Source organism: Daucus carota, chromosome 2 (assembly GCF_001625215.2).
Source record: "Daucus carota subsp. sativus chromosome 2, DH1 v3.0, whole genome shotgun sequence".
Classification (NCBI taxonomy): Eukaryota; Viridiplantae; Streptophyta; class Magnoliopsida; order Apiales; family Apiaceae; genus Daucus; species Daucus carota.
The window spans coordinates 37808828-37821610 of NC_030382.2; the positions used below are offsets into that span (position 1 = coordinate 37808828).

Consider the following 12783-nt stretch of genomic DNA (forward strand, 5'->3'; position numbering starts at 1 on the left):
TTTTAGTGTAATCACTACATCACCATCATCCACAACAATCATTGTAGTGATCTTTTCAATATATCCTAGCTAGCTATATCTGACAATTTGTGCCCGATCCACGCCTGGGTAAGCCATTGCCATATATTTAATTTTTATTTTGGATTTATTTTCAGTTTTACATATTCGGATTAAATCCAATGATGGGTTTTATTTTTAAATTTCAATCTAAGATATAAAATTTCCAATTAAGCCTAAATTTATCTTCTTCTTTTTTAATGTAAACACTATATCAACACCGTCCACAATAATCATTTTTATGATGTTCTCGATATATCATAAATCTGACGATTTGTGCCTCATTAATTCATGCCTAGTCTTCAAGTCATTGTCATATATTTACTTCTTATATATGGATTTAGTTTCATTTGTACATATATTGGTTTAATTGAATGTTGGGTTATGATTTTTGAGTTTAAGATATGAAGTTTCCATTAAAGTCTTAATTATCATCTTTTGAGTATAAACACCAATTCCACTGTCTCATGTGATTGTTTACATTCATTGTTTGTAAGCGTTAACAACCCTCTGTTTGTCTAGCCGTAGATTACCCGCAACAGTTTGGGACTTCCCAGCTTTAAAATGTATAGAAGTACGTGGCGGAGAATTACATATTCTCTGCGCCTGTTAATATACAGAATCAAAGCATATGTAAGTTACCTAGAATATAAGAATGCTGTACTAGAACTGTATATATGTCATTGCCAAGTAAAATGATTATGAGATTGTTGGATATAATATATGTTTTCAGAAATTCTTCTAAAATCCAAAATTTAAAAGTATTTTACTGAAGTCCTAACCACCCTACATCAACTCTATGATTCTTAAACTTAATTTAGCTGGAGTGTATAAAAACACAAAATCACTTGCAATCTGCTAAAATTCATAAATTGTTATTAATTTTTTAATATCTGAATTAAGCACCCCTCTTATTGTCTAATTTTGACTTCTTTTTTTTTTTTTGTCAGGTGTCTAATTTTGACTTTATTCCTTCTGAATGTGTTCAATTTGTATTTTCAGAATGCTATAAACATTTATCTTATGTCCCTGCATGTATATCAATGTCAAAGTAAAAGGAAGGAATATAAATGAAGGAACAAATTGAGAAAATCAAATTACAAGATGAGACTCTGAGTTGTCTACTTTATTAAGGCAGTAATGATAAAATTTAGTAAAAAAACTGACACAATACCCTAAAAGAAATACGCTATAGGTTCTCCTACCAAGATATAAGTTCGATCCTGGCTCAACTGAGAACTATTATTAGAAGAAGTACAAATTGAAATCAGTATAATTAGCCAGAAAGATTAAGACCTTCCAAGAACTCTTCATCACATTCCAAAGCCGTCATGAAATGCGGAGGCAAGCAAATATCAAGATCCATGCTTCCTCCTCCTTCAGTCCCCGGATACAATGAAACTTTTCCATCAAACTTATCAGCACATCCGCTCCGAATTGCCACAGCTTTTCCAAGTCCGAATTCATTTCCAAACATGTCAAACCGCGGTGAGCCTCCAATCATAATGCTACACCGATCAAAAAATTGCCCGGGTTGGTATACCGAAGGACTCTGCAGCCAATCTGCTATGAAGTTCTTTAATGCCTTATCATCTTGTTCAGCCACAGTTTTGTGCACTAGCAAAGCAGCCCACTCGAAATCATTTATCAGCAGGTTTCCTGCTGTAGTCGTAGCTCTCACCACCTGAATACAGTTTCCAAAGTAATTCTGTGACAATGGAGGATGTAATCTTGCTCTGTTATTCATAGCCAGTTTGCAACCTGTGATCTGATCATGTGGTAAGCCTCGAACACGAGTCATACATCTCCACATTAAAGCAGACAAGGCCTGTAAACTTGATATCGTAGTGCTTTTGTTTATGCATTTAGCGTTTGCCTTTGCTTTGAGCCTTGCCAAGGCTGCGGCTTGAAATTGAAAAATCCTTTGTTTAAGCTCTGGAGCATCGTGCCTGCTTAAGAATTGATCGGTATGAGTGAAAGGGAGGCTAATAACAGGATCATATCCGTCAGGGACCCAGCGTTCATGAATAGGTGGCCGTGTGATTTCTAAACCCTGATCATCAATATCTTTCATAAAAACTTCTGATAAAGTGTTGAAAAAATGCCAGTAAGAGGTGCCATCAATGACAGAGTGGTTAAGCGAGCATCCAATGAAAACGCCATCTTTTAGCTCGGTGACTTGAACAGTTAACAACGACACCTTGTGACCATCGTGATTAATTGCCCTGTTATGATAAAAAAAAGATTCAACGACTGAAGGCACATAAGTTGGTGACAGAATATCAGAAATCATCAAGTCCACTTTCGCGTGGACAAATCTAGCACCAGGGCTATTAACACAATCTATAAACACCACATAAGACTGCGGTGATTCTTCCTTTTTTGTCACAAGGCGACCTGCAAGTGGATAAAAATGCACAAGAGTAACAGAGAGGGATTTTTTAAGCTTCTGCACAAGGACCTCAACTGAATTTTCTCGATCATTTGTTACCATCGGTTTCTTAAACAAAAGACCCTTTTGGATGTAATAAACTGAGAGCATGGCAAGATCAAAGGGCCCTAAATGAAATGGGTGTTTTGCCTTTTGGGGCAAATCAGATGGTCTGATCAAACATTCTGATACGAGCTCAACTGTTTCAGAGTACATTTTGTTCTAAGAATGAGAAAGTGGCTTATGCAGCTTAAGAGACTCCAGCTATTTATCTATCCATGTATATATTTTACTTAATGTTAATACTTCTTCTGCTCCATTCATTTTTAAACATTTTCTTTTTCTGGACCTGAGATCTAATGATATATATCCTCAAATTGTCTCATCACTTCACCAACTTTTCTTACATTCTTTCGCTGAATTATATTTTTTTTAATCTATGTGTCCTACCCATTTGTAGATGTATATTGTCTCATCACTTCACCAACTAATAATGCTCTTCACAGTAGAAAAACTGCAAGATGTAGATGCATGTGTTAGAAATTCAAACTCTCCGATAATATAATACAGCTACGGCGACTGTGTTCAGGGATATAAATGGAAGCAGCTCCGTGTGTGTAACGCAGCAGCAGTATAATACAAGACTTATCAGTTTGCATACAAGCCTCAAGCCTGTAAATAGTAGAGTTCCTGTATAAGATGAACCCATATATAATTAGCAAAAGAAAGTAAAAATGAACTTATAATTGCTTGGAACCAGTGTTAGAAAAAAGGAGAATCAGAATTAATCGATGAAGTTACGGAACAAGCATTAATTGAAGATTAATTAGATTGATCAAAGTCTAATCGGATGATTAATTGAATAATCAAATATTTAATCAATTCAGTAAGTTACCAAACAGGGATTAATGAGTGAATTTTTTTAACTTTTTTTGTGTCAAGGGATTAATAGGTCTTAGAACAGAGCTTCGAACAAATAAACTTGCAAACTGGCACGTGAATATTAGGGGGGCTGCAAGAGTTATTCAACCTTGTCTTTATATTCCATAAAGGCGAGCTGGTCAATTGTTTGTTCATAATAATAAATACGATCTTCTACCTCTTATTTTCTTATAATTTTTTCACTAACACAAATTTTAGGATATATATCAAATATAGCTGTATAATTTATTTCAAAAAAATTCTTGTAATAAAAATATTTAAATATTAAATTTTATTCAAAAAATAAATATTTAAATAATTTATAAATTATATCTTATAAAAATTTGAAATATTATTCCTCAAATAAACTACTCCTAAAAAGACACAGGGGGATTGAGTATAAGACGTATGGGATCGGCCAATTCAATATGCAATTACAGATCTTTGATTATTTTTTTTTGACAAAACAGATTTTTGATTTTTTAATGTTCAAATATGTTGTGTACTTCCGTTAAAAGGGTCTTGTTTCGGGACAACCGTATGTGAGAGAGGGCTTATCTAACACACTCGGAGCTGTTGGATCTATATTTTAAGGGCTCAGATTCAATCTAAGTTTTTAATGAATCCGCTCTTTATATCCGCGGACCATAAAAGTCGTATTCCGCGAATAATATTCGTGGAAAGGCGAACTCTCGTTTCGTGGATATTTATAGCGGATCTATTAAAAAATGAGACCCGTATGTCATCCGAACACACAGTTGTCAGGGAAAAGCACTCCGTCAAAACTAAAAATATGTCGTACAGATTTGGAGTTGGTGGGTCTGCGCAAAATAATACTAGTAGAGGAAAGTTGGTGACATAATCTTAAAATACTGTATTTGGCAAAGATTTATTTTACAAAATAAGATTTACGTAAAATATATTTTCTTTTAATTCTTGTGAATTTAAATATTGAAAATTAAGTTATTTTATATTTATTATCCAACAATAATATAAGAGCTTATTTCGGGAAAAAAAATAAAATTTTATATATTTTTTTCAAAAATAAATTCTTATTTCTTTTTTTTTTTTTGAAACGAATAAACTCTTATTTCTGATTTAAAATTACTCAAACATCTCATTACTATTAAATCGAAGGCGATTGTAAGGACAAGTATAACACATAATTATTTATAACATATACTCATTCCGTCTCACTAGGTTGTATACATCGAGGAAAGGAGAGCCCGCACATATTTTAACGCTACGTTAAATTGTAGTTGAATAAATAATTTTTACCTTTTTATTTAAATAAAATTTAATGTTTAAATTTTATTAAAAAGAAAAAATCATAAATAAATTATGAAAATGTCATTATATTTATTTTAAAATACGTGTCAAATATGGAAAGAGAATTTTTATACATGTGAATGGGAAGGAGAGGACCGGTGAATATAGAAATGAACACCGCTGTCCTCAAATTCAAGTGTCTTAGTTAGAACTAGTTGACAAGCCGCGCCTTACGGCGGCCTATAAAAATTATATTAATGATTCAATATTAATATTTGTAGAATAAAATAATTTTGTGGCTGTCTATAAAATGTATATTAATGTTTTAAAATTAATATTTGTAGGATAAAATAAATTTTATATTACAAAAATCTTGATGTAATACCAATACTAATATATAAAATAGCAAAATTGGAATATAATTCATGGTGTATATACGTATTAACAATTTAAAGCACGACGAATCTTAATTTTATTTGTGTTTTTTAAAAAAGTAATCATGTCATACATTGTCACCTTCCTCCAATTTTTTAGATTGATTGTGCATAAAAACATCTAACTTAAATCCGTGAGATAGCGGTCTATAATTACCCAACAACCTTTATTTTTTAATATTGTATAAACAGCCTTCACTTAAAAGTTGAACGTAGCAAACAGATTATGCATGAATAATTTTTTCTTGTATACAAAGTAAATCATATAAAAATTAACAACAACAAACATGTCTGATGAACAAAACAAATATTATAAAAGAATAACCAACAAATATACATCACTAATAGTTAATTAATTTATTGATATCATCCATCAATATCATATCATGTCAAGACTATATTTTTTTCCCGTGCTTGGATTTGTCGACTCCCACATAGCGATCTATATGTACCTTTGCTTGCAACAACCTTTTTTAATACTTTATAAACAACATTCACTTATCGTTGCAGAAGAACGGCACCACTGAGTTGGAAATCGAGCAAGAGAACTATCATCAGAGAAAAGTAGGATTGTGGTAGTAAAAGAGAGGTGGTTGTGTTTAGATGATCCAAAACCCTACAATTTACAGGGGTATTCATAGGTGCAGAGAGACTTGTATGCTACCTTTTTTAATACTGTATAAACAGCCTTCACTTATCGTTATTTATAGGTGCAGAGAGACTTGTGTGCAACTCTTTCCCATAATTAAATAATTTGAAACAAAATCAGATTGAAATTGAAATAGAGGAGGTTGTGTTAAGATGATTCAAAACTCTACAATCTATAGGGGTATTTATAGGTGCAGAGAGACTTGTGTGCTACTCTTCCCCATAATTAAATAATCTGAAACAAAATCAAATTAAAACTTTCAAGCTACTATATTTCATAAATTATCTGAAACAAAATCAGATTCTGAAACTTGCTTCTAATATACCTGAAACTAAAAAAGGTAGTTCTAATTTTTGATATTTTTCATCCAAAAATTCCGCAAAATTAGAAAAATAGAACGGAGCAATGTGAGAGACGCCACATACACGCCCCTCGCTTCTCCTTTATATAAGTATATTGATTAACTAATTAACTATTATAAACTTTAGCTTATATTTATATTACATATTTTATATATTTAAATTCAAAACTTTTGAAACACTTAAATTTAAGGGGTTAAAACAACATTCAAATATATAAACCTTGACACCTCTGATCATTTACATAAAATAATTTATCTTATTTATAAAAAAATCATAATTAATAACAAATTACTTATACGAAAAAAATATGTTATTTTAATATACTTAGTTTTTGTCTAAAATAATTATTTATTTTCAATTTTTGTTATAAATATAAAATTTTATTTGATGTATTTTTCTGGCAACACTGAGTTATAAGGATGTAATTGAGCGGAGTCAAGTCAAACACTAATAGGCTCAACTCGAGCTTGAATAAAAGGTTCGGAATTCGAGCTTGACCTCGAGTTTGACCGAGTCTTTAATTTCAAAACTCGACTCGTAAACAGTTCGATAGGCTCGAGCTCAGCTGTATGTGTTTGAGTCTTGCGGAGGTGCCCCACCCAACTTGTAGCTTAAAATTAAAAATAATAATTAAAACCGACCTACACAAAATATCTGATAGAAAAATCGACTGACACTTAAAGGTCGGCTTACAAATAATGACATCATTTTGCTGAGTTGACAAGATTTTGAAAAAATTAAACCGATCAAAGCCACTTGGTCGGTTTTAATGTTGCACACGAAGACGTTTCATGTTAAGTGACATAAATGACCACCTGATTTAGTATTGGTCGATTTTGTCATGACTACAAAAATCCAGCTTTGATTTTCATTTTGTTGAAAAAGTGAACAAAACACAGATTCCAAAAGGGAATAAAAAGAAGAAAAGGGAGAAGACGAGGAGGGGGGAGGGGCGGGAAGGACAGAGAATCAAATATCAAAACAAAGAAGCTATTTTTCTTAATTCATGTTTATATGCATGTCACTTATTTCAATTTTTTTAGATAACTTGTGTTATATGTGATATTCATGCATATGTATATATAGATTCATGTAGATGGCCTGATCAAAGTTGGATATGTATAAACTACAAAAAGGTAAATTACTGCCAAAGCTATGTGACTGCCAAAGCTCATTAGCGGCCACTCTAACCATTACTTAGCCCAGCAAATCAACCGTATTAAAAGACAGTGGTCGGTTTTACAAATCAAAGATCAAGCAAGAATAAACTCGACCACTTATCAGTCAGTTTTAGTGCTTATCACAACGAACTGGAATAAACTCGACAAATGGTTTATAACCGACCCCTGTCAGTCGGTTTTATTGATAAACCCGACCACAATGTCATAACCGACCACTTTCTAGTCGGGTTTAATGCTTGCCAAAACCAACTGAAATAAACATAATATTAGTCTGTTTTATTCTTTGTGTAAACTTTGACCGGTCAATCCTGCGCAACTTATAACATACCACAACACGGTCAATTATATTGACCCATGTGGAACTCTATTTTCATGTGGTAAAGTTGGACCCACAAGTTGGGAGTTTTTGTTTCAAATTAAACCGAGCATAACGTTAGTTGGTTTTGTTAGTTAAACACACCAAGTTGGCTAAACCGACCACCTTAGTTGGTCGGTTTAGCCAGTAAAACCGACCGTTTTTATATAAAGTATATCACTATTGAAAATTTCTAGTTATTTACTCGAACTTGCGTATCTTAGTAGCCATTGGTCTAGTCTAAGAATTAACCCGAAAATACCTAATCTTGAAAATACCTTGTGATTGTTCCTTTAAATTACATAACATAAAGAAAATCAAGTCATATTAGTTTTAATAAAGTTAGAAAATTAATAAGAAAGAGAAACGGTAGTAACATCCCATGGCAAGGTATTGAAGATACTTGATCAAAACTCTTGCTTTAATAATGTCTTGCTAGGAAAATAACACTGAGAAAGAGGTAATGTCCTCCTTTCTAATGGCGTAAAGGCCTCAGATTTGATGGAGCTAGTGAATCAACAAAAAGTTTGAATTTTCTCACAATTTTATCAATTAATATAAAATTTCATGAATAATATTTTATAAAAAATAAAAAGTCATATCTATTTATAAAGGACAGTTGGATACTATTTTAAACTACAACTTCAAATATGTATGACAATTTACTAATACCGACTCGACTTGCCTTTAAATAGATTTCTCATTCACAATTAAATCTATAAATAATATTAACATTATGAAATAAGCAATTATTCTAATGAAAATATAATTTGTAATAATATATGTATGTAGGCAATTGCTCAAATAGAAACCACTAAAATAAAAACTAAAATGGAAACCAAGAGAAATTATATCTAAAGGACCTCACTCACCTCCTATATGTCATCACCCACCACCTATATGTCATCACCCACCTAGGGCCCACCCTCACCCCCACTCAATCCATCCGGGCCCGCTAGGGCCTCGCCAAGGCTCCTCACATGCCCTGGACAGGCTCTAGACAGTCTTAAAGAGTCAAACCTTGACCCCACCATGGTCCCACTAGGCCCCGACCCGGCCCTATTAGGCCCCACTTAGACGTCGTCTAGGCCCATCTCGGGGTTCATCCCCGGTCTCAAAACCCGCATCATTCTACTTAATCGCATTGGTTTCCATTTAGTTTCTATTCTAGTAGTTTCTACTGGAGTAGGACCCTATGTATATATATACACACATATGTATACATGATTCTAACTCGTGTATATATATATAGACACAAACACACACGCGCAAATGCAGTGTCGGATCTAGGATTTTAACAAGAAGGGGGTTTCATTAATATTAAAAGCAAATGAGTGAAGTTGAATCTTGCGGAAGGGAGGACGCAACGAAGTATTGACTACCGAAGTCGAGCAAGAGCAGCAAAGCATTATTTGTTTTCTTTTAATTCATTCACTTCACCCGTGATAGCGAGAGAACGTTAGGTATAATATAGTAGATTACTTAGTCAATGGACTGGGTTTGCAATAAAAATGGGCGGGTTCAAAATAATTGGGATGGGCTCGTTTATAAAATACACCAATTTTAGAAAGAAAATTGAAATTACTCTATGGACTCAGGGGTGGGCTCTCAAGCCCCTTGAGCCCCATATGTATCCGCCACTACGCAAATGTATACATAAATTCAATGCTAGAGCTATTATTATTTCATTAACATCTTCTCTTTTCCTTTTCACAACCTTTTAAATATCTTTATGAAGAAACTCTTGTAACAATCGCCTTTCGCAAACCTCTATGCATTTGTTGTCGACCGATTTATAGCTAATTTGTGAATCGGCGCCTAATATAGCTTAATTTTTCTTATTACATTTACGAAACCTCCGATCCTCCTCACTTTTGTCTAGTTTTATGCAATCTATTTCCGATCTAGTTGTTATACTAATTACAAAGCATCTGAGCGGTGTGACTTTTTTCAGATGCAATCGGTGAGCTCATTAAATTAGAATTCATTTATATTTTTTTATCAGTTTTGTTTGGATAGATGCATAGATTTATATTTGGGGTTGATGCTTTTGAGTTTCGATGTAGATCTGACGTTTGTAAAATTGATCTCTTAAATTTTAGATCGTAAAATTAATTATTATGTTCTTTATTTTTTCCAGCTCTTGCATATATGGAATAGTTATCATAAACAATGAAGAAAATGCTTCAAGAACATTTCATTCTCATCACCTTCTTTAGATGTGGGAATCGAGGTAATTTTTTATTATATTGGCTTAACTACTTTTTTATATATGTATTACAAATTATTAATACCAAATTTGTTGAACTGATTTTTTTTCATATTTTGTCATAAGGATTTAAATTAATAAATTTGTTTAGACAAATTATAATGCTTTTAAAAATGACAAAGAAATGTATATTTAGTATACTATCATCTTTGGAGTGTTGCTAGTGAAGAGAACTTAGACTTTTATTAACATGTGTTTGCTTTGTATTATATAAGAATAGATAATCAATTTAGTAATCTTTTCATAATTTTTACTTATATTATTAATATTAAATATAAGTTTTATTATTTCGAAAAATAAGTGATCACCACGACACACCAAGTACGTTATCACACACATCTTGTTGGAGTAGGTACAAGAAATTTTTAATTACTCCACAAACACATATGAGATATGTTAAATAAAAATTGGTTGATTTAGCTTGTTCCATGAAAGTGCAAATGAGAATTGGAAAAAGCGGCCTCCGAACTGTATGTATTCTTTCTTTCTGTGAATCTTTTAGTTTACGGGTTATTAAGTTTAAAATATTGATCACGATTTTGGATCCTTACAAGCAAAGAAGTTGTCTGATCTTCATTTAACACATGTCATTGCCAATTGCCAACAGGCCTGTAATTGTTAAAAGGGGAAAAGATATCGTTGAGGTTAAGCCACAGGTACGTGTCTCTCATCTCCCACTTTCCTCTACATTGTATAATAATTTACTTAACTAGCAACACCTGTAATATGTCGGATGTAAGCAAAGGCTTGGTCACAGAAAAGGTAATCTCGACAATGGTTGGTAATGGCGAGGCCCCTGGTTCATCCTCTGCATTGGAGATGATTGGTTAGATGAAGACATGTAGAGTGTATTTGGAAGATTGTTTCATCTGCAGTGGTCCTTGCTGTTCCGGAAATCTTTTTCTGCACTGTAGAGAAAAAGCCTAGCAAAGCCAAGTACTATGTCGACGAAACTTCTGAAGTTCCGAAGCTGCTCCATATTTGTCATGTTCTGATTTTCACTTCCAGCAATCAAAACATTATTTGTATTTTCATAATTGTCACCAGGGTCCGTATCATTGAGCCAACTGGAAAAAACTTCCAATTCAAAGTCAGTGTAATCAATTGGAGATTGATGCTCACAAGGAAACTTAGAAAAGGGTATTTTGATCTTCTGATGTATGGTTAGGGGACAAAGAAGATTGATAATGATTTTTTGGAGAATCAACTCCGTCAGGAAACACTTCACCTCCATCACCTTGTTTTTCCATTGGTAAGATATGAATCAAAGTGATAAATGAGAAAACTTGTTAATGTGTGTATATGGGGGTTTGTATGTATTTGAAATCAAGAATTTGAACAAAAGGAGATTATGTAGACCTTTTTGTTAATCTAATCACAGTATTGTAAGAGGGTGAATATGGTGTATGAGATGGGAGCTCCTCCCATGCAACTACTTGTAAAGTGGAGCCTAAGTTACTAGCTATTGATTTTTTTTCATCTAACGATCCATATCTTAAGATGTTATCTTTTCTCGTGTAATGCTCCTTATCTTATATTACCTTACGTCAGTGTAATACTTCTTATGAATAAAGGTCTACACTGACGTAAGGTAATATAAGACAAGGAGCATTACACGAGAAAAGATAACATCTTAAGATATGGATCGTTAGATTAAAAAAAATCAATGGCTAGTAATTTAGGCTCCACTTTACAAGTAGCGTTGAATCGGAGGAGCTAGCTACCCATCTCATACACCATCTTCACCCTCTTACAATACTGTGATTAGATTAACAAAAAGGTCTACATAATCTCCTTTTGTTCAAATTCTTGATTTCATATACACACAAACCCCCATATATATACACACATTAACAAGTTTTCTCTGTTATCACTTTGATTCATATCTTACCAATGGAAAAACAAGGTGATGGAGGTAAAGTCCTTCCTGACGGAGGTGATTCTCCAAAAAATCATTATCGATCTTCTTTGTCCCCTAACCATACATCAGAAGATCAGATCTGGGAAATACCCTTTTCTGAGTTTCCTTCTGAGCATCAACCTCCAATTGATTACACTGACTTTGAATTGGAAGATTTTTCCAGTTAATTGGCTCAATGATACGGGTCCTGGTGACAATTATGAAAATACAAATAATGTTTTGATTGCTGGAAGTGAAAATCAGAACATGACAAATATGGAGCAGCTTCGGAACTTCAGAAGTTTCGTCGACATAGTACTTGGCTTTGCTAGGCTTTTGCTCTACAGTGCAAAAAGATCCTTGGAGAAGAATCGCGACTGTTGAGAGATCCTTTGCACAATGAACTATGGTAAGAATTTAACCAACGCACGCTTCTCTTCAAAGAATTGTAATATAGATAAAATGTTACGAGAAATAAAATGAACATGCATGCAGAACATTAGTAAATTTAAAGGAGGGTAAAGAGGTATGGAGGAGGAATATAATGAACCAATATGAGATATCGGAAGAGAGCACCCGTCGTCAATGCTGCGCAGGTATATATGATCAACAAACTTGAGTATCATGGTCAAAAGGGAACTGAATGGATCTGGGTTTTGCAGGAGAGATAGTTCAGGGGTAATAGTTTAATGCAATTGCTGCCCACCATGTTAGAATAGCTGAGGTAAGTAGGTGAAAAAAGATTGAACTAACAAGATAGCAATTTCTCCTAACAAGTTATAAGTGCAGGATGTGAACAAGCTAATTATCTTAGTTATTACTTGTAAGGAGGCCCGTTCGAAGCCACGAATTGTGGAAACCAAAATCTATTGTATCACATAATATATTACTTTTCGATGCTCTAACTAATAAATTAAATCTCATAAATTGTGTAAAAAAACACTTTTGACCTGTT

General features: G+C 33.2%; 1 protein-coding gene across 1 annotated transcript; it reads right to left on the reverse strand.

Moving 5' to 3' along the window:
• Positions 1–1138: 1138 nt before the first annotated feature.
• Positions 1139–2791, reverse strand: LOC108207502 (uncharacterized acetyltransferase At3g50280). The gene has a single exon (XM_017377941.2). The coding sequence runs from the start codon at positions 2702–2704 to the stop codon at positions 1334–1336; it is 1371 nt and encodes a 456-aa protein (XP_017233430.1). The 5' UTR covers positions 2705–2791; the 3' UTR covers positions 1139–1333.
• Positions 2792–12783: the final 9992 nt, after the last annotated feature.

Bases quoted from the DNA above. Each gene is read 5' to 3' on its own strand.
- LOC108207502 (XM_017377941.2), bottom strand. From the start codon at position 2,704: ATGTACTCTGAAACAGTTGAGCTCGTATCAGAATGTTTGATCAGACCA.